The 20,224-nt window shown below is 33.9% G+C and overlaps 1 protein-coding gene and 1 non-coding gene across 3 annotated transcripts in view; one reads left to right on the top strand and one right to left on the bottom strand.

Annotated features, from left to right (window-relative positions):
* The window catches only part of LOC121234357 (probable methyltransferase PMT14), a 21,044-nt gene extending 17,690 nt beyond the window's left edge, over window positions 1-3,354 (top strand). For both annotated transcript variants that reach the window (XM_041130272.1, XM_041130271.1), the window contains exons 6-7: window positions 2,361-2,438; window positions 2,871-3,354. In XM_041130272.1, coding sequence (XP_040986206.1) covers window positions 2,361-2,438; window positions 2,871-3,108 — 316 coding nt within the window. In that variant the 3' untranslated portion in view covers window positions 3,109-3,354. The remainder of the gene's footprint in view (window positions 1-2,360; window positions 2,439-2,870) is intronic.
* A 4,520-nt stretch (window positions 3,355-7,874) lies between these two features.
* Window positions 7,875-8,013, bottom strand: LOC121236270. The gene has a single exon (XR_005934709.1). It is a non-coding gene; the product is annotated as a small nucleolar RNA Z247 (small nucleolar RNA).
* Between the last annotated feature and the right edge of the window lie 12,211 nt (window positions 8,014-20,224).

Raw genomic sequence — 20,224 nt, forward strand, 5'->3', positions numbered from 1 at the left:
AGTATTTTATGTAAACTGGACATGGAGAAGGCCTGATCACATCAACTGGAATTTTATGTTCTATTTGTTGCGTCAATGTGGATTTGGGAAAAGATGGAGGGGGTGGATGAGGCAATGTGTGTCAACGGCTCGCTTATTGGTTTTGGTAAATGGTGATCCTATTGGCTTCTTTAATAGTTCGCGGGGGCTAAGACAAGGCGATCCACTATCACCACTCTTATTTGTCCTTGTGATGGAGGCTCTAAGTAGAATGGTGTCGGCTACCGTAGAGGATGGTTTTTTTTTTTCAGGATTTTCAGCGGGAGCTATCCAACACCAACATGACTCTATCATTATTTCTCATCTCTTGTTTGTAGATGATACGTTATTGTTTTGTGAGGATAATGCAGGACACATTCAATCTTTGAAGGCTATCTTACTTTGTTTTGAAGCAGTATCCAGGCTAAAGATAAATCTTGCTAAAATGGAGATGGTTGCGGTGGGTGATGCAAGAAATATTAGGGGGTTGGCCAACATATTGGGATGTGTGGTCTCTTCGCTGCCGTTGAAGTACCTTGGTCTTTCGTTGGGAGCAACTTTTAAAGCTAAGACAATTTGGGATGAGGTGTTAGAGAAATTAAAGCGTAGGCTGGCCAGGGGGAAAAGGTTGTACTTATCGAAAGGGGGGCGGACCACACTTATTAAGAGCACTCTATCCAACCTTTCCACATATTTCTTGTCTTTATTTCCCCTCCTAGCGAGCATTGCATCTAGGATTGAGAAACTTCAACATGATTTCCTGTGGTGTGAACTAGGTGATGAGTTTAAATTTCATCTAGTTAGATGGGATAAAGGGTGTACTCCTATGAGAGATGGTGGTTTGTGGGTCCGTAATGTGAGGGCCTTTAATAAGGCTATATTAGATAAATGGTTATGGCATTATAATCACGAGAGGGAAGCCTTATGGAATGGGGTGATTGATGCGAAGCATGAGAGTGCAAGGGGGGCTGGTGTTCTAATGAAGGTAGGGGGGCATATGGTGTGGGGTTATGGAAGTATATACGTAAAGGGTGGGGGGCTTTTTCTAGTAATATTAGGCTATGTTTGGGGGATGGTAGTAGAATCAGCTTTTGGCATGATGTGTGGGTGGGAGATTCGGCTCTTAAGGTTGCTTATCCCAATATTTTTAGAATTGAACGAGAAAAAAAAGTTATGGTGGCTGAGGTGACTCAGGTGAGGGCAATTAGTCATGATTCACAGGAGTGGAACATCAACCTCACTAGGGGGACACATGATTGGGAAGTGAGTGGTCTGGTGGATTTTTTTAACTTGCTGTATAACACCACTTCTGTTGTTACAACTGAAGACAAGATGGAATGGAGACCTTCTAGGAAAAGGAAATTCTCGCTATGCTCTTTCTATGACACTCAACTTAGGCCCAATTTTCCTTGGAAGAACATATGGAGGAGTAAAGCAACTCCCTAGGCTGCGTTCTTTGTTTGGACAGCAGCTTTAGGGAAGATTCTAACCATTGATAATCTAAGAAGTCGTGGATTTATAATTACGGACTGGTGCTGTATGTGCAGAAATAGTGATGAAACGGTGGATCATTTACTCTTACATTGTGACTATGCATGGGACATGGAATTATTTCTTCAGCAGAATGAGATTAGCATGGGTACTGTCGAGAATGGTAGTTGAACTATTAGCTAGCTGGAGAGGGATCACAGGGACACCACAGATTGCAGTTGTTTGGAAGATGGCTCCTATTTGTATTCTTTGGTGTATTTGGAGCTAGAGAAATGATAGAAATTTTGAGGATCATGAACTTTCCTCGAAGGAGTTTAGGAGCTTTGGATTAAAGGGTCTCAGCTTCCATGATTTTCTTATAACAGTTTCTAGTTTTTAATTTGGTGTACTCACCTGTATACTTCCGGTGTACTTAGGCTATGCCTATCTTTATATCAATCAAATTTCTTCTTACTTATAAAAAAAAATATATATATATATATATTCTGAATTTGCTGAGAATTTGTAGTACTATAGTTTTATTTTCATTTTTTATGAAGATGAAAATATGTTATGCACTATCAACTTTGAAGTTTACCTACTTCTAAGGCCATTACATGTTAAAATCTATTGGTACATTCCGAGAGGAATTATTTTCCATAAGCTTCCCTTTTGTCATTATTGTTAACAGCATATTGACTTAAAATTTTCTGACTCTTCTTGTCACTTTTTTATTCTTCATGTCACATTGTGAAGAGAAATATGAGAATGTCAAATAATGCAAGAATCATGCACAGTACTAGTTCCATTCTTCCTCACAATGGCAAAGTTTTTGAATCTTGTTTACCTTTTTATTTGTCTATCTTGTTCAGGTGTGAAGGCTTTTCTACTTACCCAAGGACATACGATCTTATTCATGCTAGTGGTGTATTCAGCTTGTATCAGAACACGTAAGACACGTCCTCCTTTCATTGTGTATACCGGAACTATATCTGGCTTGGGCATCTTTAAATCATTTACATGGAAGCATTCCAATCATTTATATTTTCAAAAGATCCTCAATTTCCAGCATGAAATTTCTACCGTTTGTAAAACCCACTATTTTCCATAAGAGGTTTTGAATTAATGATAACATAATTTAAATGGCTTGAATTTTTCTGTGGGCTGAAGTGGAAATAGAACCATAACTTTAATGACAACAAAGTTCATTTGTTGTCTGATCACCCAGTCATTATTCCTTTATTCCCTCAGAAAATAGGTTGCTGCAACTAATATTAGCTTTAACTAACTCTCTACTCACCTTGATTCTTCTGATAGGCAACATCATTTATTATAAGGTTTTACTGCCTTTAAATTCTAATGGAAATGTATAAAATAAATAGGTGCCAACTAGAAGACATCCTTCTGGAGATGGATCGCATCTTGCGGCCTGAAGGGTCTGTCATCTTGAGGGATGAAGTTGATGTCCTGAACAAGGTTAAGAAAATTGCTGGAGGCATGAGATGGAATACCAAGTTGATAGATCATGAGGACGGACCCCTTGTGCCGGAGAAGATATTGGTTGCATTCAAACAGTATTGGGTCGGCGGTAGCGGAAACAGCACATCCAATGACAAATAAACCAGGAGATTGTTTGGTGGTGATTGGAAGCAAGAGTCTAGCACCAAAATTACCAACTTGCTCTGATGTGTAGGTACTCAAAAGAGTTCTGATCCTCAGATATGGCATGCATCCTTGTATTCATTTTGGAGTAGGGCTTTAAAAAAAAGGACATCCAAATAATTATTTCCACTATACCAGAGAGATAATTCTTAAGCATGACATTGATAATTATCATAATCAATTATTACTGCTTTATTGACTTTATAATAATGAGTGCTCTGCTCTGCTCTATATTGCTCGACTCTAGTTGCATTGGAAGTCATACATCTATAAAAATCTAAATTTTCTAGGATACTTGCTCTGGTTGAGACTGAATCCATTTCCCTGTCTCATCATAAATTTTAGAAGGTTAGAGGCAATTACTTAAAGATCATTTGCTTCTAATACTTTGGTTCTCATGACTCTAATACATTGGGGATCTAATTGAAATCATTTGGTATTTAGTGGGCCACTTGACTAATTCTCCATTTATCTTAATCTTCAGATTATAATTGAAGGTGTAAAGTGAAACCTATTGACAGTGGTGCAAATTAAATAAATGATAGTTTGTGGATGTAAAGTTTAATTTTACCATAGTTCGCAATATTAAAGCTTCTAAACCCAAAATGAGCTTATTAATGTATACATACATTTTCAAAAGGTTTAATTACAAAACTAGTTTATATAGTTTTGCTTAATGACTATATTGATCCCTAAGTTTTAAAATTGAACTTTTACGCCATAGATTTTTATGATTGATTAATTAACTCTTTCAATCTCTCTTCTGAAGAAACATCACGTCACTCGAAAAAATTGTTCAACGTATGTCATTTCTCAAACCACGTGCATCACACATAAAAAAATAGAAATGAAAATACTGTTAAAATAAAACTAATCGAAATTAAAAACAACAATTTTTTTTCTAATTTAGAAACTTATTGAAAACTATTTCTTGAATTTTAAATATTTTAAGAAAATGGATTACAACAATCTTTGAACAGAATACTTTGGCAACATCCCATAATGAGGTGTTAGACGCTCCTTTTAGAGACAGTTGTGAAAAAGGGAGAGGGGGATAATATTTTAAAATATGCTTCCCATTAATTAATCAAGGGAGCATGGTATATTATTTATAGAGATCAAATTACAATAGTTACAACAAATGTCATTTGAATTACGTAAAACTCTTATCTCTTCTTATGATAATCTATAGCATTTGAATTGCATGAAACTCTATCTCTTCTTATCCTTATCTATGGCATTTGAAACATCTACATGATCATCGTGAGTTTGAGTTGAAGAGGCTTTATCTTCAGAGATGTTGTCATTTGGTTTGACTTTGTCTCAATATGCCCTCGCAAACTGAATGGTAGTTCACGGATGTTGAGGTTGTTCATGAGGAAAGAGAATCATGATGTCGACAGTGGTTTCGTAAGTGTATCTGATAGTTATTAGCTTTTTGATGAGAGAAATCAAACATTGAGCGAACGAGCAGAGACCAAGTCACGGATGAAATGATAATCTATAGAGATATGTTTAGTCCATGAGTAAAAATAAGGGGTCGGAAACTTGGAAGTGAGGTAAGTGGCATCGATATCATCACACCATAGTGTTGAAGTCTAAGAAAGAGTGATATCGAGTTCCTGGAATAGAGAAAGAACTCAGATTAATTCAGTTGTAGTGTTTGCAATTGCACAATACTCTGCTTCTGCACTAGATTGAGAAACTATTTTCTACTTACATGAGCTCCAAGAGATAATGTTGGGTATAAGAAAAAGACAATACCTAATGGTAGATCTGCGATCATCTAGACAACCTGCCTAGTCCGAGTCAGAAAAGACTTGAAAGTATGAGATTTAGATTGTTGCAATAATAAATCATGATATATTGTTAATTTGAGATAGCGTAAAATCTATTCGAAAGAACTCCAATGGTTAGTGGTCAGCCGATGCATGAACTAGCAAACTTTGCTAACAAAAAAGGTGATATCTGGTTGAGTGAAGTTTTGACTATTGTAAAGAGCTCACAACACTACAGTAGAGTGTAGGATGATAGAATGGAGCACCATTGTATTGAGAGAGAGCAGTAGTTGATGACAGTGAAGAAGAGACACTCTTAGCGTGTAGCATGTTGGACTTACAGAGGAGCTTGGTCATATACTATTGTTGGGTCAAGAATAAACCAACATTAGTAAAATGGGCTTCAACACCAAGAAAGTAATGAAGATGCCCAAGATCCTTAAGGGTGAAGGTGTCTTGAAGTGTACGAATGGGTTGGAGAATAAGATCGAGTCCAGACCAATAACTAATATGTTGTCTACATAAATAAGGATGTAGACTGGGTTGGAGTCACGCTTGTAAATGAAAAGTCAAGCGTATGATTTTGAGCCCAAGAATCTCAATTTAATAAGTTTGGAGCTAAGTTGAGAAAACCAAGCCCATGGAGCTTGTTTGAACCCATAAAAAGCCTTTTTTAAGAGGCACACATGATTAGGGAATGGTGGATGTGTGAAGCCTAGTTGTTGAGTCATGAATACATCATTTTCAATAACACCAAAACACGTTTACCACATAAAGTTGATGAATAGGTCAATTTGATGAGACGATCAGTGAAAAAATGAGACGAATAGTGATAGGTTTAACCACAGAATTATATGTTTCACCATAGTCCATGCCTTCTTATTGATGATAACCTTTGGCCACAAGATGGGTTTTGCACTACTCAAGAGAACTATCATCCTGATGCTTTATTTTCTATAGCCATTTACAGCGCACAAGGTTGAATTTGGACCGAGGAAGGATTATAGCCCATGTACCATTTTGCATGGGAGTTGTAAGTTCTTCATTTATTGTCTTACGTCATTTAAGATATTTGCAAGCTACAGTGTATGATGTAGGCTCAGTTGGGTCTGGGCTAGACTTGAGAGTAGATTCAGTTGCACAAGATTTTGGTTGATAGGCCACAAATCCATCAAATAAATGTTTGGGTTTGAAAATATTATTGCGAGACCGAGTATGCATTTGACATTGCTGCACATCAGACAACACTGGTAGTTCTAAAGATGATGATTGATCAATGTTGGGTTGTGTTGTAGATGCAGCTAAATGAGTGTTTGATTGTGAGCGACGAGTGGATGGAGGTAAATAGGTACATGCAGGAGATGAGGATTGAGGAGAGACCAAGCTGGAATTAGCAAATGAAAATACAATCTCATCAAAAAATACATTTCGTGAAACATATATATGGCCATTATTGGGATCAAGGCACTTATAACCCCTATGGTGACCATTATAACAAGAAACGCAAAAAAAAATTGAACGATAATCTAATTTTTGACAGTTTTAAGGTCGAAGGTGAGGGCTACATGCACAACCAAAAGTCATTAAGAAGAATAGTTAGGATTTGTGTTATAGAAAAGTTCTAAATGTGTTTTATGATTAGTGATAAGAAAGGATAACTGATTTATTAAAGTAAGCAACTGTGATGAAGATTCATCCCAATAGGTTTTAGGAACACATTCATTAGCTAAGAGAGTGAGACTAGTTCCTACTAAGTATCTGTATTTACGCTCAACAGACTCGTTTTATTGGTGGATATGTGGACCGGTAAGTCTATGGGAGATACCAAATGAAGCAATGATAGGATGAAGTTTCTAGAATTCCTTGCCCTAGTTAGCTTGTATACTTTAATGGGATGACCAAATAAGTTTTCTACATTAGTTACAAAGTTTAAAAAGAAATTAGAGACATCAGATTTTGAAGATAATAGAAATAACAAAATATATTTAAAATAATCATCCACAAAGCAAAGATAATAAAGATTGTCATTAATAGAAATTTGGAGGGATGGACCCCATACATTTGAAAATAATAAAATCTAATAGACCCTACGAAATGGGTTTAGACAAAAGAAAATAAAGTCTACGGCTCTTGCCAAGTTGACAAAAGAAACATACTTTGTTTGATAAATTATTTGTACTAGCTAAATGATGCTTGGATACAACTTGATGAACAATTCAAAGGGAGGGAGGGATGACCTAAATGTTTATACCATTGATCAAAGGAAGCACGAGTAGAAATGGGATAGAAACCATTGTTACTCTTGCCTTGGAGTAGGACAGCTCCCGATGATTGATCCATGACATAGAAAAATAAAGAGTGAAACTAAAAATATAAGCAATTGTCTCTAGCAAACTGATATACATAAAGTAAATTCTTTTCAATATGTGGAACATGAAGTATATTATTTAGAAAGAAGGATTTTGTGGCAAAATAGTGAATTAAGGAACCAAAATGATGTATTTGCAAACCTTTCCCATTACCAACCATAACTTGGTCATGTCCAGTGTAATCTTCTATATGCAAATTTAGATAATTGAGATTTGAGGTGATATAATGGATAGCACCAACATCTAGATATCAAGCTTGATCAAATGAAGATTGTGTAGTAGTAACCCTGAGGAGTTTATGGAGTTTGGATTCTTGGAAGTCCTGATCAAACATGTATCAACATTTTGGAGCAGTATGATCAACTTTGAGACAGATTTGACATTAGGTTTTTGGAGAACTTGTGGATCTAGCATTTGAGGCAAATGAGATACTTCGAACACAGCCCCTACCACAACCACAAGATGAACCTCCACATGGAGGACCACGACCTTGTTCACCAGATCAAGAGGTACGACTTGCTAAGTTTGCTGTAGTAATATTTGATTTCAGTAGTAGCAACTAGTTGCTCAAGTCGCATCTCAAGAGTGATCAAATGACCATACAATTCATCAAGAGGCATAGGCTCCAAGCGAGTATTAACAAAAGTAATGACAGAGTCGTAATCTTTATGTAATCCACCAAGAATGTAGGAGATGATTTTAGATTCTCCAAGAGGTTGGCCATTGGCTGAAAGGATGTCAGAGAGAGTTTTTGCCTTCTGGAAGTAATCTTGAATTGAAAGACTGCTTTTCTTCAATGTGTTGAGTTGATATAGTGTGTTTATCATGCGAGCATGAGAGATGGTAGAGAACATTTTCTCCAATGTGATCTAGACAACATGAGATGTTTCTAGTTCAACAACTTGAGTGGACTAACTCAGAAAGAAAAGAAATGAGGGTACTAAGAATAAGCTGGTCTCTTTCATACCAAAAATCAAAAACAGGATTTGGTAAAGGACCAATAGAGGAAGAGGTTGGGATAAGAAATTTAGGAGTTGTAATGGTGCCGTCAACATAGCCAACTAGTTTCTAACCATGTAGTTTAAGGAAGTAGTTGAACTTTCTATGACAAATAGTTGTCATGTTTAAGTTTAAGGGTAATATGATGGGCGGGAGTAATGGTTTAGGAAGAAGAGTGTGACATGGATGAAGCTCAAGGATCGGAACTCGTAGTTGACATATTTAGGCAACTTTGGTCATATTAGGCTCTTGATACCATAAATAATTTTAAAATATGCTTCCCATTAATTAATCGTGGGAGTAGAGTATATTATTTATAGAGATCCATTTACAATAGTTACAACAAATGACATTTTAATTACATAAAACTCTATCTCTTCTTATCCTTATTTGTTTAGCATTTGAAACATATACATGATCATCTTGAGTATGATAAACAGGAGTTATCTTCGAAGATGATGTTATTTGGTTTGGCTATGTGTTGGTTTGACTCTGTCTCAATACTCAAGTTCGTTATAGTTATCATTAAAGTCTTCGATCCAATACAAATGATTCTTGTACTAACGAGAGTGATAAGAATATGAGGCACTGAGGTGATAAGTAGGAACTATAGTGTTGAAGTCGGAGTTAATGTCAAATCTATGTATATAATGACAATTGATTAGCACTAGGATACAATTAAGTAAAGAGAAGATGGCAAGGTAGCATATATTTGCAAGAAGTGAGCCATTATGTGGGGTTGTGCATAATGTTATTGTAGCAAAAATCACGTATGTTGTGTAGCCAATGTTGTTGACATCGCCCGATCTGCAAAATAAACGAGAAAACTCAGAGAAAATGAGAGAAAAAATGTAGGAGAAAGGAGAAATGGAGTAGGGTAGTGAGGGACGGAGGGGATTGGGAAAGAGAAAGGAAGTTAGAAAAACTTGAGAGGACACTATGAGAGAAAAAAAAGTTAGTAAATTAAATGAAATTCGAGAAGGAAAGTGAGCAACAAATGGCTAAAGAAAGCCATTTCAAAATTTTTGCAGAAAATGTGTTTTACGTGCAAGATTTGTGTTCAACCTGCAAACAACATCACATGCTTAGATACAATCCCAATTCCCTCTATCATTAACCCAATTACTCAAATTCTAAAGAAAATATGCTTTCATCTATCTATCTAACTTATTTTAGGGGTAAGATTTTATAAAACTACAATGAAGGATACAAAATGAGGGGATGGGGAGCTCATCAAAACAACCCACTCTATTCAATATAATGCACATTATCAAAAGCTTAAAATAATAAATAAAAATAATGGAGCCAAAACATTGGACCAAGTGCTTGTTGCTTTCCCTAAACGAAGATCTTGAGGCAGGAAATGCCAATCTCTTCAACGAAGATCTTAGGACAACAAATTGCAATGCAACCAAATTGGCAACATAGTTTGCATAGCTATGCCAATTGTAAGAAACTGTCATTTAAGATGGTGCCCTCTTTATAGGGAATGGGTGGGGATCAAATCTTTGGTCCCTAAACCTGATCTATTTTAATTTCTACATTGTGTTTATTATAAAGGGATATTTGTTGAGGAAAACCTATTCCTCCTCATGCATCTTGATTTCCTCATATTAATGAAATGTTTGCTTGAATAGAAAAAAAAAAAAAAAAAAAAAAAAAAAAAAAAAAAAAAAAAAAAAAAAAAAAAAAAAACACTTGTTGCTATATTAAATTGAGGAAATGACCACCAAAAGACAAATTTTTTATGCAAGCCCACAAAGGGTTTTTAGTACTGCAACTAAGAGTCATAACAGATAATGATGCATTGTGATTGAATGTTTCAAGCCATCTAATAGAACTTTCCAAGCCCTTATGCTCTATATCTTCTAAATGTTATGAAAGTGAGCCACCCAAATTCACCCATTAGGATCCACCCTTTGGAGGAATATCAAGAAAAATATAAAAATAATAACAACATAAGAATTTATGTAGAAAACTCCCAAAACCAAGAGAAAATCCACCAAACCTAGAGAAGAAAATTCACTATGTGAAAAATTGTTACAATCACACAAATTTTTTCTCACCCCAAGGATACCCACAAAACTTCTTCACTAGCAAAACTTTAACTCTCGCCTATTCCATTCTTTACAGAAAAAGGACAATAGAAAATTTTTACTAGAGTCACAAGTTACTACCTAAACTTATGACTGGTGTACTTAATCAATGAGGTTAACCCTCTTTTTATAGAGGATAGCCTTGGCTCTCTTTTCAAATCCCACCAAAGTGGAACTCTAAAAGGAGCAAATCCAATAATCTCCACCTTACAACTTTGGCTGGTCCCACAGCCACGCTCCACCTCGATGAAGATCTTCATAGCTTCCGTTATCATGCTCCACCATAAAAGCATACCCACTCAGAATAAACCAAATCTAAGCATTTTACTTCAACTCATGTAAAAAATAACCTTGCTGAAAATTATGGTATAACTTCGAAGTTTGACTTTTTTGGAAATTCATTAGCCACCAATATGAATTTCCACCACACACCCTACATCAATGTCAAACCAATGCCTATGTGTAAGTTTGTGGACCGATTAACATTAACACATCCTTTATCATGACAACTTTGAGATTTAGCAGCATGCCTTGAGGATGTACATGTCCCTTTTCAAGAGACATTGTCTTTCATGGAGAGAGACACAACGTTAACTTCATTTTCAGTATTTCCATTTACTGACTTGGAGCCACTTGCCAAACCTGCTCTAGCTCTTGGACAATTTTTCTTAACGTGCCCAAATTATCCACACTTCGAGCAGACTGCTTTCATTTTCATGAAGTTCTTCTTCTTCCCATTACCAACTACTTCCAATGCTAAATTTCCAAGTGAACCATTAATTCTACCACCTAGTCTTCTTACTTCAAAAAAGAGTTTACTAGTAACCTCTAAAAAAATTATTTTCTCATTCCTATATATCAAAATAGGTTTCATATGCTCATAGGAAGGTGGAAGAGACCATATGAGCCTCAAGGCTTGATCCTCATCATCAATTTTAACTCTAATAGATTCTAGCTCAGAGACAATGCCATTGAAAACACTTAAATAATTTGAAATATCATACATTCACTCATTCTCAGTGTATGAAACTGCTTCTTTAGGTACACCCGATTCAAGACGCCCTTCGTCTGATACAAATTTTTGAGTTTTTCCCAAAATCCCTTTGCCATAGATATTTCATGTACATTTGCAAGAACATTCTTGACCAAGCAAAGATATATCACACTTGTTGCTCTCAAATCCAAATCCTCTCAATTTTCATCGCTCATTACAAATCTATTCTTTGTTTCATCAACCACGCTAGTAACACTACTGACTACAGGGGTTGGTCTGTCTTTCAATGTTTTGTGTAATCTTGATTGAATCAAAACATCATTGACTTGTACTTGCCACAAGCCAAAATTAATTTTCCCATCAAATTTCACCACCTCAAATCTGATAGGATTTGAAACCCTACTTCCTAGGAGTTGGTAATGCCCCCATCCGTCTACCCCACCCCTCACCCCCTGGCCTCGCCTGGATAAGGCCTAGTGAGGGTGGGGGGCGACATGACCCCAGTAGGCCCCCTACTCAGCTCTACATATATAAAAACATATTTTTTTATATTTATATATAAATAAATATATTGTATATAGATATATACAATTTATTAAAGATTTGAAATTGTATTTAAGTTATTGGATTGCCTTGGCTTGCTATATAAATGTTGGTCTAGGAGGCGAAAACAATCCAAAATCTAACTCTAATGACTTTAAGCTCTTTTTGTATTTATAAATTTTAATTTATAATTTTAATTATATTATAATTTGGGTTAAAAAAAAAATTGGACCAAAAAATATTTTTTTAGACCCAATGTGTTAGTTTAGGCAGGTGGTGGGGCAGATGGGGTTTTTTCCCCCACTCCCCGCACCATGCGGGTAGTAGCCATACTACTTCCTGACATTGCCTTGATGAATTTTTACCGTAAAAATGAATAGTACTTACTAAGTAAGTTTTCAGGAAAGATCTTCTTTCCTAAACAGAACTTCAAGGTTCCTAAGAAAGATTGGAAGGGTCACAATGGTTCTGCTTAAATTTCAATATCCAAGACAGAACCTCCTTAGACTGTACGTATCCACACTATCACACCAAAGCTTTACCTTACCAAAAAGGACCCCAACTTTGATACCACTGTTGGGAATTTGAGCCACCCAAATTCACCCCCTAGGACTTTGGATGAATATCAAGAAAAATAGAGAAATAAAAACAACACAAGAGTTTATGTGGAAAAACCACCAGACCAAGATAAGAAAATCCACTACGTGAAAAATTATTACAATCACACAATTTTTCTCATCACCCCAATGACACCCACAAAGCTTTTCCTCTAGCAAAATTTTAACTCTCACATCTTCCATTCTTTACAAAAGAGAAATTTTACTAAAGTCACAAGTTACTAGCTAAGCTTATGACTGTTGCACTTAAGCAAAGAGGTTAACCCTCTTTTTATAGAGGATGGCCTTGGCTCTCTTCTCAAATCCCTCCGATGTGGGACTCTAGAAGGAGCAAATCCAACACTAAATGGGAGTTAAGAACCAATATCTATATTCTACAAAGAGAGAACAAATGACTATCCCTCGAATGAGGATAAAACCAAAAAATGCCACTAGATCGGATGGTGTGGGGGATACATGCACTACCACATAAGTGGTGCATGAGCCTTATAGTCTGACTATGGTGTTGATATGATGGTAGAGGCTAGTGGATTGGAAGGTTTCCAGCACAATGAAGGGGTGAGTGGCGGCAGGGATGCATCTTCCTTCAAAACAAAAGTGAGGGAAATAAAGAAAAAAAATGAGTCGAAAAACAACTAAAACAGTTGCAAAACACAACAAGGGTTGGTATAAAATCAGAAAAAAAAAATACTAAATACATTGGATGCATCATGAGTGGGTGGCGTGTGGCCTTCACGCACATTGTGGTGGCCAAAACCCAGCCCTGATCAACTACGATGAGTGGCTATTATTTTTTTTAATGTAAAAATAGTTTTTATTATTAAAATATATTTATTATTTTCTAGAAAACATTATAATTTAAAAAAATTAACTTGCCACATAGCACAATATATATAAATGTTCCACGTGGTTTTTTAAGTAATAATGGATGAAAAATAGATGGAGGGTCCTATTTCAGCATGGCACATGAGTTAGTGAAAAAAAAAAAGGCACAGGGTGCATATCAAAACAGGCCAAAGCACAAGGGTTATCAGCTCATCAAAATTTCCTTAAATTTGTTTAATATGAAAATTGAATTAAGCAAGCTGTAATTAAACTTGCTTCCCTAGCTAATTGGTTCAACTTTTGGTCGATCTATTAATGAGTACTATCAATCATACTGATCAGTACGTACTTTTCATCCTTCCTTTTAGCAACGCTAGCTTAATTATAAGTTCTGACGTTTGAAGTAGTGAAAATTAATATATGAACTTAATTTGGGTTTTAAACGTTCGCCTACTAATGATTTTTAAAGTCATATATGCAACCTGCATGCATATATATATATATATATATATATGTATATATATATATTATATACTCCAAAAGTTTTGATGGATCATGAGTTCCCTGAAGGGCATTCATTAATTGTTGATCAGCTACCATTCTGCCATCGATACCCATCATGCATGTAATCCATGCATAGTAGTTGACTACTCACCTGCATACGTACGTAACATCCTAAATGCTATGTTTTTTCCACTACCACCCACAAAGGTATATACGTTGATGCATGCATGATCAGGAAATACTATAGATCGAGGCCGCATGCCTTCAATAGCTTTTAGCAGCCATGCCTAACAAAGTTAAAACAATTATTTGTTTCGACTAATTCTAAGATCATAAAGAAATGACGATATTATTTGAAATTTATGTTGGACCAAAAGATCTATATATATAGCTAAGGAAATGAAAGCCTATTCTCAACAGAGAATTATCATCTGTAGCTAGCCATGTTTTTGTTCAACCTATGCAAAGAGTCACGTTTGCCATTCATGGGTTATTGACTGTTAGTTGCAACAGTGGACCAGGGAGCAACTTCCACGAGCAGAGTCTGCAGCATGAACATGGATGGGCCATACAGCAGATCATTAACAAGATTCACAGTGCAAATCTCGTTTGATACCCTTTTTTCCTTTTTGACGTGTAGATGCAGATGGCTTTTTGATGAGCAGATCATCATAAAGAATGAAATTACCAGCTCCAGTACTACTCATCATGTATTGAGTTAACATCTCAGTTTTCTCAAATCAATATCTATACATGGTCTGATCTCGAACTTCACACATGATAACAACGTCAGAGAAAGCACACAAAAAAAAAACCACTTGATTTTTGTTGTCGGCTAAGTTGTTTAAGCTGAGACGTAAATTAAGGGACTGATGTTTGATGTTTTCTTATCTTTTAATAGTATGTTTTTGCATGGATGCTGTCATCTATCAAATCACTACAAAAAAAAAATATTTATTTACGACCAATTAGTTATCTTTAGCAGAATGATTATTTTAATTAAAATGAATTGATTTTATCATAAATAATTATTTTCATCCTAAAAAAATATTACAAATAATTATTTTTTTTATAATAAAATAACGTACAGAATTGCGCCATCTAAATATTGCAAAGGATCATCCTTACATATATGTAATATTTTTCTCTTTAATCTTTTTCCATCTCACATTAAACTAAATACCGATCTAACGGATCCAACAACATGAGAATTAAACATGACTTCCACTGCCCAATCAAGAAAGCAGTAAAAAAAATAAAAAGAAAGAAAAGCAAACTGCAAGGATTTTTGGTGCTGCAATGAGATTTTGTGAAGCCGTTTCAATAGACAGTCTTGCAGAGAATCATGCATTCTGGGTGAAAACACAGCTAGCTATGGCGTCGTGTATAGCTAGAAAGGAATCCAAATCTGTGGGCTCTAAAAAGGATTCAGCATTATTGAGAACTACTTTCGATCCTTGTACTATGGCATGTTGGTTGAACAGTAAATATTATGTACCTATCTGGCTAGGCTAGCTGCCACGTACTTAGTTTCTGTGGGTCCACGTCGATCGACCATCTATGGTCGACATCTGGCGGAACCCACCTAAATGAATGAGACACCACATCCTAATACGTCCAACAAATTAATTGGCCATATATATAGATACATCAAAAGGGTTCCAAACCCTAATTATATATCCATATCCTGTTGGCCGGGTGACATGTCCTGTTAAGCTTTGGCCGACATGAAGGGCACGCATGCGGTCGAAATTGCATACAGTCTAATCACGTTTTTATTAGTTCTATCACATTTGAAAATTTACCTCGCCGATGTGGAGAATATTATATGCACGTACAGTACTTTTTGTTGCCAAGAGAAAAGAACACAAAGTCAATTAAAAATAAATTTATAAATCGATATGATTCATATGATACATTAAATATATATTATAATAAAATTAATTTTATAATTTAACAAGTTACTTCAATTTATAAATATATTTTTATATAACTCTTTTGTAATTAAAACATTTCGCATATTATATGTAGACCCATAAGCATGTGCGCGCGCGAGATATATATCTTGGAAGAGAAAAGCTTCTATGTCCTCTATAATTGACCGCCCTAATTGACCGTTATTCAATTTTTTTTTTTTTTAACTTAGTGATATTAAGTATATTGATATATTTTTTTAATTTTTAAAAATATTAAAAAAAAACACTTGGCCGGCATAGTAACTTTACCCATCTTGGAACGACTCCCATGATCTTTTTGCCCCTCTCCTTTTCTCCAAAATTTCAATTGTAGTCAATTTTCCTAGTTTCCATGGAGAAAACTGAAAAGGGTGATCCGATCTACCCATATTAGTAATAAGGGTGGGTTAGCTAGGGAAGTTCAAGAAACCGGTCGGCTGGCAGTCTGAGGCCGGTTCGAGTGATTTCCAATGTACATGGCTGGCCCTGTATATGCATGGTTAGTAGAAAGTCATGCTGCCACTCAATGTACTCGTTACGGTACTAACCAAACATCAATCAATTAATGGGGTTTACTTACCAGCCAGTACTACTTATTAAGATTAGTGATGTTAGATATAAATTTTAAATAGATAAATTTTATGTAAGATTTTTATAAAAAAGTAAATTTTATTAAAAAAAATTAATTTTTTTTTACACTTTCAATATCGTGTTTTTTTAATGTGGTGTTTATCTTTTTATAAAGACTTACGTAAAATTTATCTATTTGAGATTTATATAAATAATTTTTTTTAAGATTACTATCTTAATTAATTAGTAACACTAATTATATAATCACCAATTGTTTCAAGCGTTTAAGCCAATAGAGAGAGGTAAATTTAATTATTTGAATAATATTCTAACACTCACTCTCACCTATAGGCCAAACTCATTTTTAAATGAATCAAATATATGGAATATTTGATTAAATGAAGGTAAAATATAAATTGAGAGCTCGAATTCGTGATCAAGCTAAATCATGCAGGCTTCTTTCAAAATCTTAAGTTAAATATAAGATCATGAGGAAATGACAAATTTAATTATTTAAATTATATTCTTAGAATATTTCATTTTCCCTACTTTTATCTATGGAAGAAAAAAGCAAGCTCATGCTACTCATCACCATTGCCAACTCTATTTTGAATCCACTCGATCTCCCCAAAAATATACATGAAAAAAGTTAGGGGGAAAACACCTAAACCTTGTGTCTTCTAATTCCTTTTTGGCTAGTCATAAAGTGTCATATTCTTATGATAGATCAACACATCTTGTACTAAGACTTTTTGTACAGATAAAGATAAGAAAAGTAAGAGTACTTCATGTAACCTGTGATTATGATAACCATGTTATAGCCTGACCCATAATCCCACATTAATGCTCCAATCAGATGAAATAGAATGGCATTAATGTAACCTGTGATTATGACAACTAATTAACAATTAATGAGTAAGATGTGGCTCTTAAATAAAGATGAAAGAAGGTTGGAAAAGACTCTAAAATGGGCAACGATTAATTGAGTGTGTGCCCCATCAAATCAGCATGGTAGGTGTGAATATCTATCTAGCTAATATTATTATTAATCGATATTATTATGAATATTAATTCTATCTAATGGGTTCATAATAAATAATATCAAAGTCACTCTATATATACAGTCTATGTTAGCACGGTTGCAATCGTGTGACACGGGAGGTGATGTCGGCATGATAGTGTTCATCCGAGGTTAGGAAAGATCTAATGCACAGCCAACTCGTGTGAGTGTCAAGACTGCTGTGGACGTCGGTTGTGGAGCGTGGTGGTTGTTACAATCTCATATCGACTAAGTATGAGATTGATTGGTGATTTATAAGTTTTTTGATATCATTTCTTTATAAGTCAATTTTTAAAGGTAAGTTATACTTAACGGATTTATAATAATATTGTTGTAAAATTAAGGATATATATATATATATATATATGTTATATATGGAATGGAGTGGTATTTTGAATTCTGGGTGCTGGGCTGTAGAGTCCTGATCGATCATCTCGATTACAAGTGAAAATGATTGAGTCCTTTGAAATTTCCAACAATTTGAGAAGCGATATTAGATTGGAGGAGACAAAGATCTATAATGGTGATCATGGTGGGGCTTCCACTACCTCTTGTAAAGGAAGAAAAAGATCAAAGATAAGGGTTGGCAGCTCATGAACAGTACTTTTATATCATCAATCCATGACCGTTTTGGCTATCTTGAGGGGACCGCTACTGACAACATTAGGTGAGATTTGAATAGTAAAAGAAAATGTGATTATTTTAAATAAAAATTAAAAGTTAAATAAAATATTATTAAAATATTATTTTTTAATATTAATATTATTTAAAAAATTAAAAAAATTAAACTATTTATTATATTTTATGTAAAAATTTAAAAAAATATATAATAATGAATTAAAATGATTTTTGAATACAAATGGAGATATCTGTTGGCTCAATTTTTCCACAGCAGAATATATATATTTGACTAGTTCATTGTCACATATAATTTTTAGCTTCAGAGATTATTAATATATATATATATATATATATATATATTTGAGCTCCCATTTGTCCTATCAAACTCACAATAAAATAGTTATTTTATTCTCAAGTCAGTTATATGAAGTACATCGTCTATATATAATATTTAAATGATAGATTAATTATTTTGTATGATTCAAATTTTAAAATTTTTCTCTAAATCAAATTAAACCTTGTAAACACTTATAACTATGTGTTATCTACGTCGGTTTATAAATAAAATTTAAAAAAAATCTAAAAAATTTAAAGAATTATATATATATATATATTATGTAAACATTTATCAATTGCGAAGTGGCCATTTCATAAATGTTTCATTGCAGATAATCATTAAAAGAAAATAACTTCCCTAACTTATATATTAAACTCTAAAAAAGTTTCAATAATAATATTAAATTTTTTTTTTACATATGCTGGCTTATTATATAGTATTTCCAATTAATTTAAAAATATAAAATCCAACCCAATTGCCATCCTGATCCACCATGTATACGCTGATTGGAAATCCCCCTAGCTAGCTAGAAACTGTACCAAGAGAATATTGAAGCCCGTTAGATTAACGTGCGTTTGTAACTTAAAATCATTTCAATTTATTATTATAATTTTTTTAAATTTTAATATAAAATATAATAAATAATTCAATTTTTTTAAATTTTAAAATAATAATAATAATATTAAAAAATAATATTTTATCATCTCAACTTAACTCAATTTAACATCCAAACGCAACCTAATATTACAGTACTTCTTGTAGATTCAAATTGGGATGTTTACGCATCTTCCTTGAAGAGGAAAAAGAGCTAACATCGTCAATTTAATGAAGCTTTAGAACCTATAAATGGGAAGATATTGCGAATGCATCGAAAGGGGATATTGTACGATCGGGATGTTTTACAATTTTAATGTGACTCAAATACTCTCTATAATTTAGAAAAAGATAAACAGCATACAAACCCCATTACATTAAATGATGGGGTCTACATATATTGAGGTTCACATATGTATCCATTTTTTAAGAATTATAAAGTATTTGATAAAAAAAAATTATAGAAAATCTCAATCAACTAAATGCATGAAAGCTAGTCAAATTACTTACTTTTATAAAAAAAAATATTTTAATTAATCATATATAAATTAATAAAAAAATTATTTAATGATTTATAATTTAATATTAATTGATAGCATATATTATTTTATATTTTATATGGTTAATGATAATAAATTAGATAAAAGTTATATATTTGCAATAAATATTATGCATATGAGCAGTACGTGCAGTAAATTTTTATTAGATTTAACGCTGCTGGTAGACGGAATGGAGGGATTTAAAAGTTTTAAAAATTCGAGAGTCTATTTTAATATAATTATTAATTTCGAAAGATGCATTATAAATTAAGTGAAAGTTTAAGATGATAATTAACCCCCGAAAGTTTCTTTCCCCTTTCACCGCGAAGGGCGCAGTACCATGTGATCGATATAATTTTCAAATCTGTAAAGGTTTATATTTTGTGCATTTAGATAAAGTTTGGGGAATTTATATAAATTTAAAAGGCAGACGTACATATTATTTGTGGCCCTTCAAATCTTCCCCAGGCCAGTTAGGCCCAACAGTAGTACTACCAGTGTACCACCACCAAATTTTCATAATTAGGTTGGTTTTCGACATGAAAAATGATTTATATATAATATTTTGTATAATATATTGTATAATAATATATTAAATGAAGAATATTTTTATAAAATATCTTATAAAAATAATATAATTTTATAAAAATATCTCCCTTTTATAATATTATTG

The sequence above is a fragment of the Juglans microcarpa x Juglans regia genome, chromosome 6D (genome assembly GCF_004785595.1).
Source record: "Juglans microcarpa x Juglans regia isolate MS1-56 chromosome 6D, Jm3101_v1.0, whole genome shotgun sequence".
In the NCBI taxonomy this organism is placed as follows: Eukaryota; Viridiplantae; Streptophyta; class Magnoliopsida; order Fagales; family Juglandaceae; genus Juglans; species Juglans microcarpa x Juglans regia.